This window comes from Phyllostomus discolor, chromosome 8, assembly GCF_004126475.2.
Source record: "Phyllostomus discolor isolate MPI-MPIP mPhyDis1 chromosome 8, mPhyDis1.pri.v3, whole genome shotgun sequence".
In the NCBI taxonomy this organism is placed as follows: Eukaryota; Metazoa; Chordata; class Mammalia; order Chiroptera; family Phyllostomidae; genus Phyllostomus; species Phyllostomus discolor.
In genome coordinates this window covers 26804036-26819374 of record NC_040910.2, presented here as the reverse complement: position 1 = coordinate 26819374, position 15339 = coordinate 26804036, and the positions used below count along the sequence as shown (strand labels likewise).

At 38.0% G+C, this 15339-nt stretch overlaps 1 protein-coding gene across 2 annotated transcripts in view; it reads right to left on the bottom strand.

Annotated features, from left to right (window-relative positions):
* PDGFC (platelet derived growth factor C) overlaps positions 1-15339 on the bottom strand; it is a 168195-nt gene that overhangs the window by 10407 nt on the left and 142449 nt on the right. For both annotated transcript variants that reach the window (XM_028521946.2, XM_036031972.1), the window contains one exon: positions 2438-2645. In XM_028521946.2, coding sequence (XP_028377747.1) covers positions 2438-2645 — 208 coding nt within the window. The remainder of the gene's footprint in view (positions 1-2437; positions 2646-15339) is intronic.

Below are 15339 nucleotides of genomic sequence, written 5' to 3'. Positions count from 1 at the left end.
TATGGTACTTTTTTTTCTGTAGTAGCACGGTATGAATGAAAAGCCTGAACCAGAAGAAGAAAGGGAAAATAATCAAACAGAAGAACATTAATGCTGTCCACTCTGGGCTGAAAATACATTAAGGATTTTAAATTTGGTAATCTTAAGTGAAAGTTATACTTCCTGCTTCTAAGGCTTCAACCCATCTAAGTTTCATTAAAATAAGTCCTGTGATTATAAATTGGGGTCATAAATTCTCTAAACACTGTGCAGAATTTCTAGGCAAAAAGAAAAAAAAGGAAAAAAAAAGAAACAGGGAAAGAAAGATCATGCCCCAATGCATACATTTTTTAAACTTAATATTATGGATGTTTTCCTCTGAAAAATATTGATAAAGTAAAACTCAGCAAATTCCTATTTTCTTTTCAAAACTACCTCCCAACTTGTCTTGCAGAAGGATGGTTTTGAGCAAGATGCCAATGAAAGTTTTTCTAATGCAGATTTTCTTGTTTAGATTCATCAATATTGTAAGCTTTACTTAAAAAATACTGACTGAAGAAAATATGCTCACATTCAACTGTTAGTTGTTCATGCTTTTGAGATATTCAGCCCAAGAATATTCTATTACTGTAATGCAATCTGAGGGTGGTCTTTCTAAGATGAATGTGGTAACACTGTGATATGTTTATTCTGTGGAAAATCTATTTCGATGTCTAATTAGAAGCTTTTAAACGTTTTACTCCTCATTCCTTTGTAGAAAGACTCTTGGGAGGGAAGTTGGTTTTGTCTATATAGATGTTATCCCACACCTGCGTTTTAGTTTATGTAAAGTTCCAAAAATATACACTGCTTTTCTCACACTTACTGTATGCTTAAAAAGTTAATAGTCTTGGCAAACTGCAAAGAGCTTCAATTTGGAAAGTGCTAAATGAATATTTGAAAGATCTGTTTCAGTGCTGCATGTTTTTAAATATATGCTAGATCTTCACTGATCACCACATGAAGAGGTACAGGGCATAAAGGCATATGGCTAGACGGGAGATTTTTAGGCTCGAATCCTGAGATCAGCTGTCAAAAAACTAGACCTCAGCTTAGAACCTGACTTACTCCCTCTACTTTTTAACCGATCAACATGATAACCTCCTTCAAATTTGCTAACAAAGGCTCTATTCATGAGTGTTTCAGCCAGACTTGTAGATCTTCATTTTCCTGTTCCGAAGTGGGAGGGAAGGGAAGTATTGTTCGTAAGTTATTCATCAAGTTATTCATCAAGATCAAATCTTATAAATATGTAACAGCTTTCAGCATCTGGACAAGATTCGGCTGCCCATGGACTTGAACACCGCTTTCAAATATCGCTGAAAGGAAACCTCGTCTGTTGGCATAGCAAAATACCATGGTTGGGCAAGTCTGCACACGACCTGCTGAGATTAAAGCTGCTCGTCCTGAAGGGCTGCAACTCTCAGCAGGAAAGGGCAGGAATCAGGTTTCTTCCTGACAAGACTTAGAAGAACAAGTCTGGTGCAATCTGCCCCTGTGAATCGCTCAAATTAACTAAATATTGTTCCTCCTCCGTCATTCCATTCTCTAAAGTGACGCCCGGTAGATTTCAATGTTTCTGACAGACTGCAACAGATTTTTTGATTGCATTATAAATATTCAGTTATTTCTACTTTATTTTCATTTGTGTCTGATATGGATGCTTTCCAATTCTAGTGTTATTAGGAAGTTAGCTAACTTTAGAGCCAACCCAGTTAACAATATTTTCTATTTCTTCACCATGTGGAGTTACATTTAATGACCAACTCTTATACTCTTGAAGGAAGATACATGCTCTTATGGTCAAAAGGGATAATTTCAGAAGGAAGCTTACACGGAGAAAAACTGGTGTGGTGGGGTTCCTTCTTCTACGCATTCTATCTGGGAAACTGCTAGTTTTATTTTATGGTGAGTCACTGCTATTTTTCGTGTTATTTAGAAAAGTTTCTAGGCTTTGGAAATAAAAGTTAAGATAATCCTGACCCTAGGAGACATGGTAAATAGTGAACTTAATAGAGCTTCCCTTTTTCTAGCCCCAAACGCAATTTCTTAGCAGCTATGGTGATCTCTCTTGAATCTCTGCGTCAATATACCCCAGATACTAGGTTTGAATAAGCAATGATTCTTACAAAATATAACAAAAAGCTTCATCAAACTACTATTTTTAAATTTAAAAAATGGCAAGAATGGTCATCAAAAGTATCCCTTTTAATCTTCCACACCCACTGAGTTATAATTGAGTTCTTTTGTATGTATTCTTACTTAATATGTAAATATGCTCAAATGTTATTGAAGTGGATTATTTCAATTTATTACTGGAGAATTTTAAACTCTACTCATTAGAAGCTATGACAGAAGAATCTGAAACATTAGCTGCTAAGAAAACTAAATGAAATTCTAATCTGAAGAGAGAGCTTACCTCTGGATTTTCTTCCAAAAACAAAAGCCTTGCCAAGAAGTTGCCAACCTGGCCTATATAGATCTTCTAAGTCCAACTGCCATCTATCTGGTTCAAGATACCGAATAAGATCTTCCAAGGTACTAAAGGCAGTGACAGCGTTATTAAGCTGGTCCAGTGGCAAAGCAGAAGGGGGTAACACTGAAGGACTCACAGCTTCTGTGAATTGCTGAAAGTAAAAGGAATCCTATGTTAACTGTTTTAAAATGACAATGTATTCCTTCTGGACTTAAGAAGTTAGGTACACTAAGACTGTAAATACACGGGATGTCAAACTGTGTTCAACTCCAGTTAGAAGTAATTATTTTGCAAGGCTTCATGTAGATGAACTCTTAATAGGTTTTCTGGGCAGTCAATGAGACAGACATTAACATCATTACCACACACTAAGGTGGATGTGTTGCTTAAATAAAAACAAAATAAAAACAAAATGCGTTGCTTAAAAAAAACAAAAACATCTCCAGGGTCCAATTATAGACTTACAATGGAAACTATAACACAGTTTATCAAAGTTTTGCTTGCTTTTCACTTTTCATTTTTCTTAATCTGGAAAATCACTCTGTAGTTATGCGAATGAGCATCAAATAAAGTATTTGTCACAAATACTCGTAAAGTATTGTCACAAATTTAGGTGAAATACCTTTGACAATGGAGTTGTTAATCAAGATAGAAAACATCCAAACTATAAAAGATAACTTTGATAAATTTGCCTAATTTTTTTTTATAAACAGGTTTAAAAGACAGACACTGGAAGAACACTCTGGGCAACTATATAACTCTCACAGGGCTGGGGTCCAGAGTCTACAAAAAAAGAGACAAATGACTTAATAGAAAATGGGCTAATTCCAGGCAAAAGGCCTGAATGGTCAACAGATATAAAAACATGCTAAAATCCGTTAGTTGTCAGAGAAAAGAAAAACAAAATGAGATATTAGTTCATGTACATAAGATTTGCAAGCATTTAAAAGAAAGGACTGCCTAGGATTTGGGTAAATTGAAATTTCTCTGCTCTGTATGCAGAAGTGAATACAAAGTGCTTTAGTTTACATAAGATCCTGGAGTTGAAGATTTACATGTTCCAAATCCCTGTAATTCACTTTTAAGGTTTACATTTTTTTTATTTATTGTACATGAAAACATGTGCAATGAGATTCACCACAGTATTGCTTGAAATAAAAAACTTAAATGCCCATATATAGAACAGTGCATCAAAACATATCATTTTAAGTGGCAAGCAACAAAATGAGGCAATAATTTCTATAAATCTTCAGTAAGAACCCTTCCCAATTTTTAACATGAAGTAAGTGGTAAATCAGAACTGAAATCAAAATAGGCAAAATAAATAAATGAACAAATGCTCAACTTGGTTTCTTTATTATTTTTTAATTTAATTTTTTGTGGAGGAGAACAAGAGTATGAAATAACACAGTTATATTGATTGATGTTCACTGTAGTATTATTTATAATAACAAGAAGTTGGAAAAATCTAAATTAATAACAGTTGCAATAGTTAATTACACCTCTCATGAATTCAAATAATGTACAAACATAAAAAATGAGGTCCTCTGGAAATTTTATTAACAAAAGAAATAAATGTTTACTATGTAGTAAATGACAAAAATAAAAAGCTATATAAAAATAGTGTTAATATACCAAAGCTTCAACATACATAAATTGAAACAAAGCAAAAAATCAACAGTGCCTAAAATGTTGAGTGTTTATCTATCCTTTCAATGAACATGGGTAGGTTTTAATATTCTTTCATATACATACCTACACTTTCAACATTTTTATAATAAATATGGATTGCTTTTAGAGCTCAGGTAAAAACAATAACATTTGTTATAATTTAAAAAACTATCAAATCAACTTTTTCTTTTCATTCTCATTAGATCCTGAGCTAAATATGAAAACCATGTACTGTATGAAGCATCCTCTAACTTTGTCTCCTTGCCTTTAATCTTTCCTTATTTCTTTTGTTCTATGCTGCATAACCCTGGGTTAATTTACCTAAAATAAGTTATTACTGATCATGTGATGAATCTGGATAAATGCCTACAGTGATTTCTCATCTGGAGGATGAAATCCAAATTCCTTCCACTGTACCCAGGATCCTTACAAAATGACCTTTGTGGACCTTTCTCATCTAATCCTCTATTCATCAAAGACAGGCACATTTTGTTCCAATCAATCTAGCCTCTTCACTAACTACTGCACATGTCAGATTCATCTCAGACCTTGTACTTCCACCCATGCTAATCGCTGTTCCCCTTCTCCCATATGCAAAACTCTCCCTCCTGTGATCCACATAATAAATCTTTACCATTTTTAATGGCCTTTCTTGAAACCCAATTCATGCATGAAAACTTCCTCAATAACAGGGCCGTCATTGTCCCATATATCTCAATTGTGTCCACTGGAAAAACATCCCTTCTTTGGGCTATCCTGTGGGCACACAGCTCGAAAAGCAGAAGCTGCTCTTTAAATTAGGAGGGCTGTGCTCTGAGGCAGGCCCAACGCCTGCTGAGGCTTCAAGGCTCTGTGGGTACGGAGTCCCAGCTGTACACAGAGGGTGAAAGGGTGCACTTTTGTACAGAATGGTTGGCAAAAATGAATGTGGAAGCCTTGGGTTAACAATTTCTTATTTTAGAGATCTAATTTCCATAATGTTGACATTGTGGCTAAAACATTAGTACTAAGATGTTTCCAATTATTATATCTAAATTTTGAGACCAAAAACCAAATTAAATACATTCCTATTTATTACCATGATTTTAAAAAAATTGTCCAAGAAATGCAAAATGGCTTTGACATCGATGATAGCTGTGATTAGCAACTATGTTAGAGGCATAAGTGAACAATTATATAATAAAAATTCCCATTGCTAAATCAACCAATTTAGTTAATATTGGTTAAATTTATAACATGAAAAGGTTAATGTAAAATATCTGCATATTAAAAATAATAAGCCAAAATGTATATGTTTATGTAAAGTATAAATGAAGGGTTAGTAATACTGAAAGAATAACTGAGTATCACTCCTGTCTATGACGATGTAAAACAAATTGAATGTATCATAATCCAAAATATAGAGAAAGCTAATACAGAAAGTACATATTATTCATTAACGTGTCACAGTGCCCAGTTAGGCGTACTACAAAATTGTTACTTAAGCTATTTTCAAGCTTATTTTGCTTTTCACATGTGTTGGAGACTCTGTGTACAGCATTCCTTTTGAAGCAATAAACAGGTCCCACTGAAATCAACACTGCTGAAATAAAGGTGAGAGTATTCATGCAAAAGAAACTAAAACAATATAAGCCTGCAACACTGGATGGACCCAGCATGCACACCTTAGGTTCAATGAAGTATCAGAACCGCAATCCCCTCACATGACAAACTTGGGAGAAAACCACTCAGCATATGTTACTGCAAGCACGTATTAGTTGATGTTATAAACCTGCAAGCTTTTACATATTTAAATTAAAATAAGATAAACTGACAATTAAACACACACACAGAAGTTTGCATCCACCCAGAAAAAAACAGGAGAGGAAATCAACTCACTTCCCCTAGATTCAAAGAATCAACTCCTGGACAGAACAGGGAAGCGGTGCTTTTCCTTAAGGGCTTTCTCATGACCGCCACTCCACCCATCATTTCTAGGAACAACCAAGTCCTTCGCTTTCAAAGTTCTGCTTTTCTAAGTTGTCTAAAGGGGTTTTCAGAGAAAAGGGAGAGCAATGGAAAAAAAAAAAAGGTCAGAGGACAAAAAGTTCTCCTTTTGTTAAGCTTTCATTTTTCCTCTATGCAAAATTCCTCTTTTAGTACAGGCTCAAAGTCTTTTACCCTTTATTTAAGTGTCTAGAAAATTCTAACAATACTTATGCTCGGGCTAAGTGACTGAAATTGGGTTGGATTTTCACATTCCCCCCATCCCCTATCTCTTTTTAGTCACCCTGAAAATAGATACTTAAGTTGTAATTTGTTCTAAGACTATTTAGTGGGTGACAATGGTCAGCAATGAAGAGCACTTCTCGGTGTTCCGTAATGCAAACAGCTAAGTCAACAGCCTCTCACTTTAGTAAGCCAGAAAAAAGCTCTTCTGCTATTACCTGCAGGGGAGCAGTGAGGACCTGGGTGGATCACCTAGTTCTCGGCTAGACAGACCTTTCAGGTGCATTACTTTGGAAGGATAGATCCTGAAAGAGCATAAAGGGAATCCAAAGTCTCAACGCAATGAAGTACCCTGTCAAACCACGCCATTCTAAAATGTCAGTATTGTGTGTTAAGGGTTGCATACAAAATGGGGTCTTTTAAACTCCTTGCTGAAAGTCATTCTGAGTGACAGCGTGATGTGAGAGAAGAACTCTGATCAGGAGTCAAGGCGCCTGCACTGTAGTCCTGGAGCTGCTCATGTTTAGGAAAGAAAATTTGGGCCAATACTGTAACCCCTCTTGGCCTCCCTTTCCTCCTCTGTCAATGTTGGCTGCTAAGCCCAGTGGCTACGTTTGTTTTAGTTTTTAAATTTCAGAATTCTATGTAATTTTATATAATTGCCAGAGGTCCATTTTCTCCACATCCTCGCCACCACTTTCTGTCTCATGTCCTCAGTGGTAGCATCCTAGCAAGTGTTGAGAGGACCTCTTACTGTGGTTCTGATTTGCATTTCCCTGGTGACCAGTGACGCTGAGCATCCGTTCATGAATGTTCACATATCATTGGCCATTTGGAAAAACTTCCATTCAGTTTCTCTGCCCGTTTTTAATCTTTATTTTTTTTGTTATTGAGATGCATGAATTCTGTATGCATTTATTTGGGTTATTAAGTCCTTGTCTATCACATAACTTGCATATATTTTGTCCCATTCCCCAAGTTGCCTTTTCATTTGTTGATTGCTTCTTCTGACGTACAGAATCTCTATAGTTTGATGTAGTCCTACTTGTTAGATTTTTGGTTTTATTGCTGTGCTTTGGTGTCATTTCCAAAAGATGCTCATGCACTGCTGGCAGAGATGTAAATTTATTCAGCCACTATAGAAAGTAGTATGAAAGTTCTGCAAGAATTTAAAATTAGAACTACCATATGATCCAGCAATCCCACTTCTGGATATGTACACCCAAAGGAAATGAAAATAAGACACGGAAAAGATATTTCTGCATGGCCAGGTCTACTGCAACATTATTAACAACAGCCAAAATAGAAAACCACCTAAGTATCCATCAATAGATGACTAAGTAAAGAAGATGTGGAACAGTGTATATTACTCAGCCAGGAGGACATGGATGGACCCTAAGGGCATTATGCCAGGTGATGTAAGTCAGTGGGAGAAAGTCAAATACTGTGTGATCTCACTCAGATGTAAAACCTGAAACAGCCAAACTCCTGAAACAGACTACAGCAGTGGTGCAGAGGCCTGGGGGTGGAGTACTGGGGAGATGTTGATCAAATACTGCATTATATACTTCAAAGATGCAAAGAAATGTGATTTTAACTGTTCTCCCCACAAAATAGAATCGATAATTATGTTACAATTATATGACTTGATAGAGGTGTTAACTACAGTGGTAATCACGGTGCAAAATATAAATCGGTATTATATCAACATGTCTGCATCTTAAATTCACACAAGTTATACTTCTATTATATCTCAATTAAAAAAAAAAGTCCAACACAGCTTCAGCAAAATCCAGAGCTTCAAAAACAAACGTACTACTTAGTGAGGCTGTGGTGAGGCTGAGGTTGCTCTCTCTTTTTGCCCTTAAATCTTTGTTGCTCTAGCTTATCAGTGAATTTTGGGAAACACTCTCAGGTAAAACAAACATAATCCAACACTGACTTGTTTTTTTTTTTTTTTTGTTCAGTCCTGAGAGTACATACATGTTTACCTTGCCTTTTCAGAACACAAATAGAGCTAGAAAAAACATAGCTAGCTTATGAATGAAAGGTGCATGGTTCTAAAAATCAGAAAAAACAGGTTTATGCTTTGAGAGTTAATATCACCATGTTTCAGAGAAATATGGATACACACCCTGTGATGGGCTGAACTGTGTCCCACTAAAATTCTTGCGTTGAGTCCTATCCCCCAGTACTACAGATTAAGGCTGTATTTGGAAACAGGACATTTAAAGAGATAATTTAGTTAAATGACGTCATCAGGATGAGCCCTAACTGGTCCTTGTAAGAAGAGGAAATTTGGACACAGGCACACACGAAGGAAAGACCATGTGAAGAAGACGCAGGGAGAGACGGCTACCTCCGAGTCCGGGAGAAAGGCCTCAGAAGAAACCAATCCTGCTGACACCTGGATTTTGAACTTCTAGCCTCCAGGTCTTTGAGAAAATAAATTTCTGCTGCTTAAGCTACCCAGTCTGTGGGATGCACTTTGTAACAGCAGCCCCAGAAAACTAATAAATGTTGTCATGGACTTCTCAAGTGAAAAATTTATCACAGCAGCAAGAAAGGTTAATATTATACTATGTCTGTTAAATCATTTAACAAAGATTTATTAAAAAGCCTATGAGGTAGGGACTGTGAACAAAACAGGCCAAAATTATCACCTTTGTGGTAATTTTGTGAATCTTAGCTTTTAAAAATCAAGTATTCTGTATCAACGGAGAGACATTTCCCTTGCCAAAACATAGCCAAACTGAGAATTTGTTATTATGAATCTCTTAAGTAACCCAGCAGTATCACACAAATCCTCATGAGTGTGGACAATAAAAAGTGAACTTAATATAAAAGAATGACTGAAGAACAACTATACTTTTATTATTGAAAACTACGTGGTAGCCCCTGTGTTCCGACAAAGTCATAACCACATGAATCTGTTACAAGCTCAAGACAGCAAGTTAGGCTGCAAGAGTAAATTCCCTTACTGACTTCCGCAGTGTTACTTTTGAAAAGGTCAACATTTTAGTGTTTTTGTATATTAGTGTGCCTACCTTAAACATTTTATGCACTTATTACCATCTTTTCCTTTTAAAAATAAAAAGTTGACTTCTTGCTTGGAATAGTACTATCTGAACTGCTTAAAATTTGACAATAAATAGTTATCTCTAAAAATGCGTAGCTTGTCTTTTTATTAGAATTTTTTTTGGTAAGTGTAACTTTAAAAATACAACATTTACAATGAATCTTCTTTGGACAAATACATGCATACAAATGTTTACCTTGAGTAACATAGCAACTGCTGCAAAACTTCTGGGGCCTACAAAGATTTATGTTGCAGCTTTCTTGGCCAAATGCATACAGTACATTTCAAACTGATAAGGAGCCTTTCACTTCATTCATACCTGACAGGAGACTTAGGAATGCAGACTAGGTTTTATTGTTGTAGTTATTTAAAACAAAAGAACAACACAATAATAATCCAGGTAACGTAAGCAAAGGAGTTCAGTTTATGTTACGGTACTTCTTGAAGGCATCTCCAATCACATTTATATAACGTCAAGCTGATATACTGTCCATAGTTCTGACTTCTAAAGAGTTGAAGAGGCAGACAGGGCACGCAGACAGAAATGCCTGCCAGGAACAACTGACGGGAGGTTCTGTAAAGACACAAGAATGCCCTGGAACAATTCATTTAAACATGCCTCTTTGTCCTTCCCCCTGTTCTTATCTGATTCATCCAAAAAGTTATCTGGGTTATGTTTTTAAATTATTTTTAAGCCAGCAAAGAAAAGCAAATGCTTGCATTCCTACTCAAGAACAGATGTTTTAATACTGTGTGGGTAATGCGGATTATATATGTAAGTGAGAAATCTTAGGGAAGGTAGCCAATTGTATTCCGATCGCATCTTAATATTGAGAGGTTCTTGCTGAAAGAGCATGGTAATTGAATAAAACTTGACATATCTATGCAACCCATCACCATGACAGTCCAGTATTAAAAGCTAACAGTGTTTATCAGCCAGCACTTAAAAGCCGTAATTCCAAGGCTCAAACCTGAACCTGAACTTCAAATGCCACGAGTTTCATGGTCAGGAAAACCCTGAGCAACAGCAGTATTCTGGCTGGGCCCAAATATGGAAAAAGAGATGACCAGTTTCAACAAACATGTTGTCCTAAGAAAAAATAATATTTATGTTCATAAGCACAGCTTCTTCCTAAACTATTGGGTGAAGCAACTACTACTGGCTCCATTTTCCTACCAGCGGGAAACCTGAGAACTTCAGCCTGACTACATTTATAAAGTAGATATTGCTACCCTCAGATCCTCTGCATCTAAAGTCTCAATGGTCTGCAGTCACCGCAATTACAGTTTTTACCCTTATGCTAACGCCTTAGCTTGGAAGGTCTCAAAGCAGAAGTAGCCAGCCCTTCACCAGGGGGCAGGCGGAGTGTGGACTGGTGAATCAGTCATCACAGACTTCTCCACTTCCAGGTAAAACTGTGGGTTAGCAGTAATAACCTATATTGGAAACTGAAATTCCATGAGATAACTAAATAACATAGTCTCAAGCCCATTTTCCACAATGGCATCATTGGGAAACCACAATTAAAGGATTTTTTTTCCTACCCAGATTTTAAAAATAATTCCTCTGAATCAAAAATGTGACAGGGCATTAATGAGCTGAAACGACATCTAACAGCTGCACATGTGTGACACAAAAGCATCACGTGACCTCCCTCATCTCATTATACTGAGAGCCCATGGATCTGCTTTGTCACAGTGCTCCAGAAACGGTCGAGGGTACGGAACTTCAAGTGGAAGTGGGTGTAAACTGCTGGAAGAACGAAGCACCTTCATGAAACAGTTGAATTAATGTGCACCTCAAACCAGAAACCCTAAAGACTCTTTCTTACACAAATTTCTCTTATGGTTCACTATTTAGTCAATGTGTCATTCAATAGCTATTAAGGGAAATTTGTGAATTTTTTCCCCTTGGGTGGGGGGATGCTCTAGCCAAGAATCAGTTCCTAGATTGGTAGATATTTTCACTATAATGTATTCAGTAAGTTAAGACCCTCAAATTCATTTAAATTTTGAAGGTATGAAATACTTTATTTTGGTTAAGAAACAATGGTTAAGCGTTATTTATTTTAAAATGGCTTGACAGTATAGAAAGAGTGGGAGCAAGCGGCGGAAACTGGGGATAGTAGTAAAACATCCCTTGGGAGGTTGCTTCGAAGAGAAACATGAGAGAGTCTAAATGAAGTAATTTGCACGATGTGCTTGCATGGAAGGCATGAAGGTGACCAATGCCTCCCACCTGCACCCATGGCTGAATCAGATGGTTCGTTTTTTCAGTCTATTCTAATTGATAAGTGACTCTGCAAGTTTTCTTCCTACCTCTACAGATGCTTCTTCTGAGCTCTGTTTGCTGGTTCCTCCTGATCATCTTCTTTATGCGGGAGCGAGTGGTCCAAGACTCATCGCTTGGACCTCGTCTATTTTCTGTGTACACTTTCTCCTATGGTAATCTCATCTGGTTTCAAAGCATTACATGTGATTTGCATGCTGACAACCATCAAATTCCTATTTATAACCTATACTTCTTGCTACCTCAGTAAATGGCCATGTCATTAGAGGTATCCATCCTTTGTTCACCTCCTCTGCTTGCACCCCACGTCGCACAGCAAATTATCTTGATTCCACCTTCAAAGGGTTAAAATCTGCGATTTTGTGATTTATATCAAGAAATATGTATTCGGTCTTATCTCTGGTTCTGACACAGAGCTCCTAAAACCCTTGGAATTTCCGAAGAGATGAGAGCAATAAAGATGTCCTTTGTTATGTTAATGAGGTGGCTTTTGGACCCCACCTAAAGATAGTGGTTGCCAGAGAACCAAACACGTAAAGGTTTGCACTCTTGCTGACCCTCAACCTGCAGGGGAGAGAGAAGACCTGGAGGATGAACCAACTGCCAAAGGCTAATGATTAAGTCAATCATGCCTATGTAATGAAGACTCCTTAAAAATCCCCGAGGACTGGGTTCAGAGGGCTTCTGGCTTGGTGAACAAGTAGAGACTTTCGGGGAGGGGCATGCCTGAGGGTGGTATGGAAGCTCTGCACCCTTTCCCCATACCTTGCCCAGTGCATCTCTTTCATCTGGGTCTTCCTGAGTATTATCCTCTTCTAATACATGGGCAGTCTAATAAGTAAGATGTTCTTCTGACTTCTGTGAGCTGCTCAGCAAATTAATCAAAGCCAGGGAGGAGGTTATGGGAACCTCTTATTTACAGCTAGTCAGTCAGAAGTGCAAGTAATAAGCCGGATATTCGATGGGCATCCTGAATTGGAGGAGGGTCACTGGACCCCCCCCCCCCCCCCAATTTGTAACTGGTTAGTCAGAAGCCCAGGGAAAAGCCTGAGCTTGCAGCTGGTGTCTGCAGGTGAAGGGGGCAGTGTTGTACGACAGAACCCTTAGCCTGTGGAATCTGATACTATCTCTAGGTAGACGGCGTCTGAATTGAGTTGAATCGAAGGGCACCCAGCTGGTGTCCAGAGAGGTCCTGGTTGTTGGTATGGGGAAACACTAACCCCACCCTCCAACATTGAACTTGGTCTAAGAACACTGAAAAAAGAATCTGACCACTTAGCACCACCTCCACTGACACCGTATCACGGGCCAAGCCACCATCTGCCGTAGTCTTCCAACTGCCCTCCCTGGTTTTGCCTCTTCCTTTGCTGACTGAGTTAAATAATGGAGCTTTACACATTGTACCACAAATGGCAGGTAAGGTTGATAAAAACACTAGTTTAATTTTTTTCCAGAAAATTGTATGCACCTTTAAACATCACACGTTTTGAAAATGATCTTTATTTTAAACATTCTGTACATTGTGCACAGTGGAATCTGACAGAAGAGGTTTGTATAGATTTGATAAATTTCTGTTAACTCATATGCAATCTGAAATCTGCCACTCAGCCTCCCCTGGGGCCTGTTCAGTGTGGTCAGAAGGCCCCCACCAGCCCTCCCACAGCCCGCAGGTGATGCAGATGACACAGACAGGGCTCTCTGACTCAGAGGAGGGGAGCCATGCACACCAGCCAAGGTGAATCAAGCTTTCCTGCAAATTACAGCATGCACGCCTCATTTATGTGTGTGTCTGTCAGAATATACATTTAAGGTAGGAATGATGGTTTAAAATAAGGGAGGGAAGTTTTTAAAGATTTAGTAAAGTATTATAATCAAATATTTTAATAAACAGTTAAGCATTATACCTAAGAATGATATACATACATCATTATCCCCATTAGATTGAATTTAGTGAAGGTAAGAATTAATTTCTAGAATTTAGTTCATGATTTATGCTGGTTTGTGCTGCATGGAGTGGCATTACCGAGTTAGTCAGTGTTCACTGATGTCCCCGCCCAACATTCTAACCCTGATATGGCAAATCGGAGCTTGCCCTGCCCCACAGGGAAAATCTGTGTTCAAACTTCTTTCTCTGCTAAAACAGATTTATATTCAGGAGCTGTTCTGGGGGAAGAAATGAGCATTTCACAACAAGAAGTTCAGTAAATGCAAGTCTAGGTATGCTTATATCATGAATATCGCTATGCTGAAGAACCTAAAAAAAGTATAGTATCCTTAGCTCACATATCTAATTTCAGTCTTCTAAATTCTTATTCCATGCCTATAAAGTCTTTATATGAAACGAAACACACAAACAACCCACCAGAATGACAGGACTGCACTAGGTAGGGTCATGTGCAACTGTTATTTTAATAAGTGAGTGGAATGGTGTTAAAATCAACTTCTATAAAAGTAACCAGTCACCCTGCAGTGCTCATCTTGATGATGGAGGAAAATACGAAAGACAATTTTTTTAATCACGTGCTCGGTCATTTTCGTTTACATCTCTAATCACTCTGTGATACTTATGATGCTGTCAAGTCTTCAGTGCTTGTCCACAAACGGGAACCGCCTCCCCAAACAGAAAGTGGAAGCAGCTCTATGCTCTCTCACCATGTTGTTTTCATGTTAGTCACTACACTAAAATAAAATTGTGCCAAATGGCCAGAATTCTGGGTAGGTGAAAAAAATAACCCAAGGCAAAAAGAAAAAAAATAGAAGAATTTTGTGAAGAGTTGTGGCTGCCATTCACAAACACACCTGAGAATCACCTTTCCTTTTGTTCATATAAGCAAGGTATGGCTTGTAGAACAGGGGCAGATTCAAATAAAATCACTCCATAATCTGTGCTATGCTCCCATGATGTGCTTGTACTGAGGGGGTGAGGATGAGGAACCCGCTGTGAGGTTCTTCTGTGTTGTTGGACAGACCTGCGCCCCGTGGGTATGGACTACAGCAGTGGCGGAAGTATGTTCTGTGAGCACTGTGAATTCTGCTGGAAGAACTTAGGGGACTTTGGTGAGAAGAGATAACCTAAAGCTTAGAGAATTAGAAAGTACTTATACAAATTAGAAGGGAGAAGCACTTCAGATATTCACAAAGAACCTACATTTGTCGGGGCGGGGGGGCAGTGCTGACTCAGGAGCAAGAGGAAGAGCGTGGCTCCAGCGTTGCCGTTGCTGGGAGAGCAGGTTATGGGAGGTGAGGCTGTGGAGACACTGCGTCTGACTAGGATGCCTTGTGTGTGCCAAACTATGGGATCGGTCCTTACTCACAAAGCAGTAGGGGAGTCAAAAGAAATTTTAAGGAAGGTGGGCTACATCAAGTTTTATTTATTCTTTTGGCTCTCTATATCTAGTTTACATGCGGTGTTCTAGATTAGGAAAAATGGGAATGCAAATTCTAGTGGGAGACATAAGTAAGGATTTGGAATTTGAACCTTTGACCATGCTTTTTGCCTTTGTCAGAAATTACCTATCTCCCCTACTAGTTAACATTTCCAGATTCTATACTATTCTGTTCAATATCTCTAGCACTACCCCAGATTGAAATCATTGT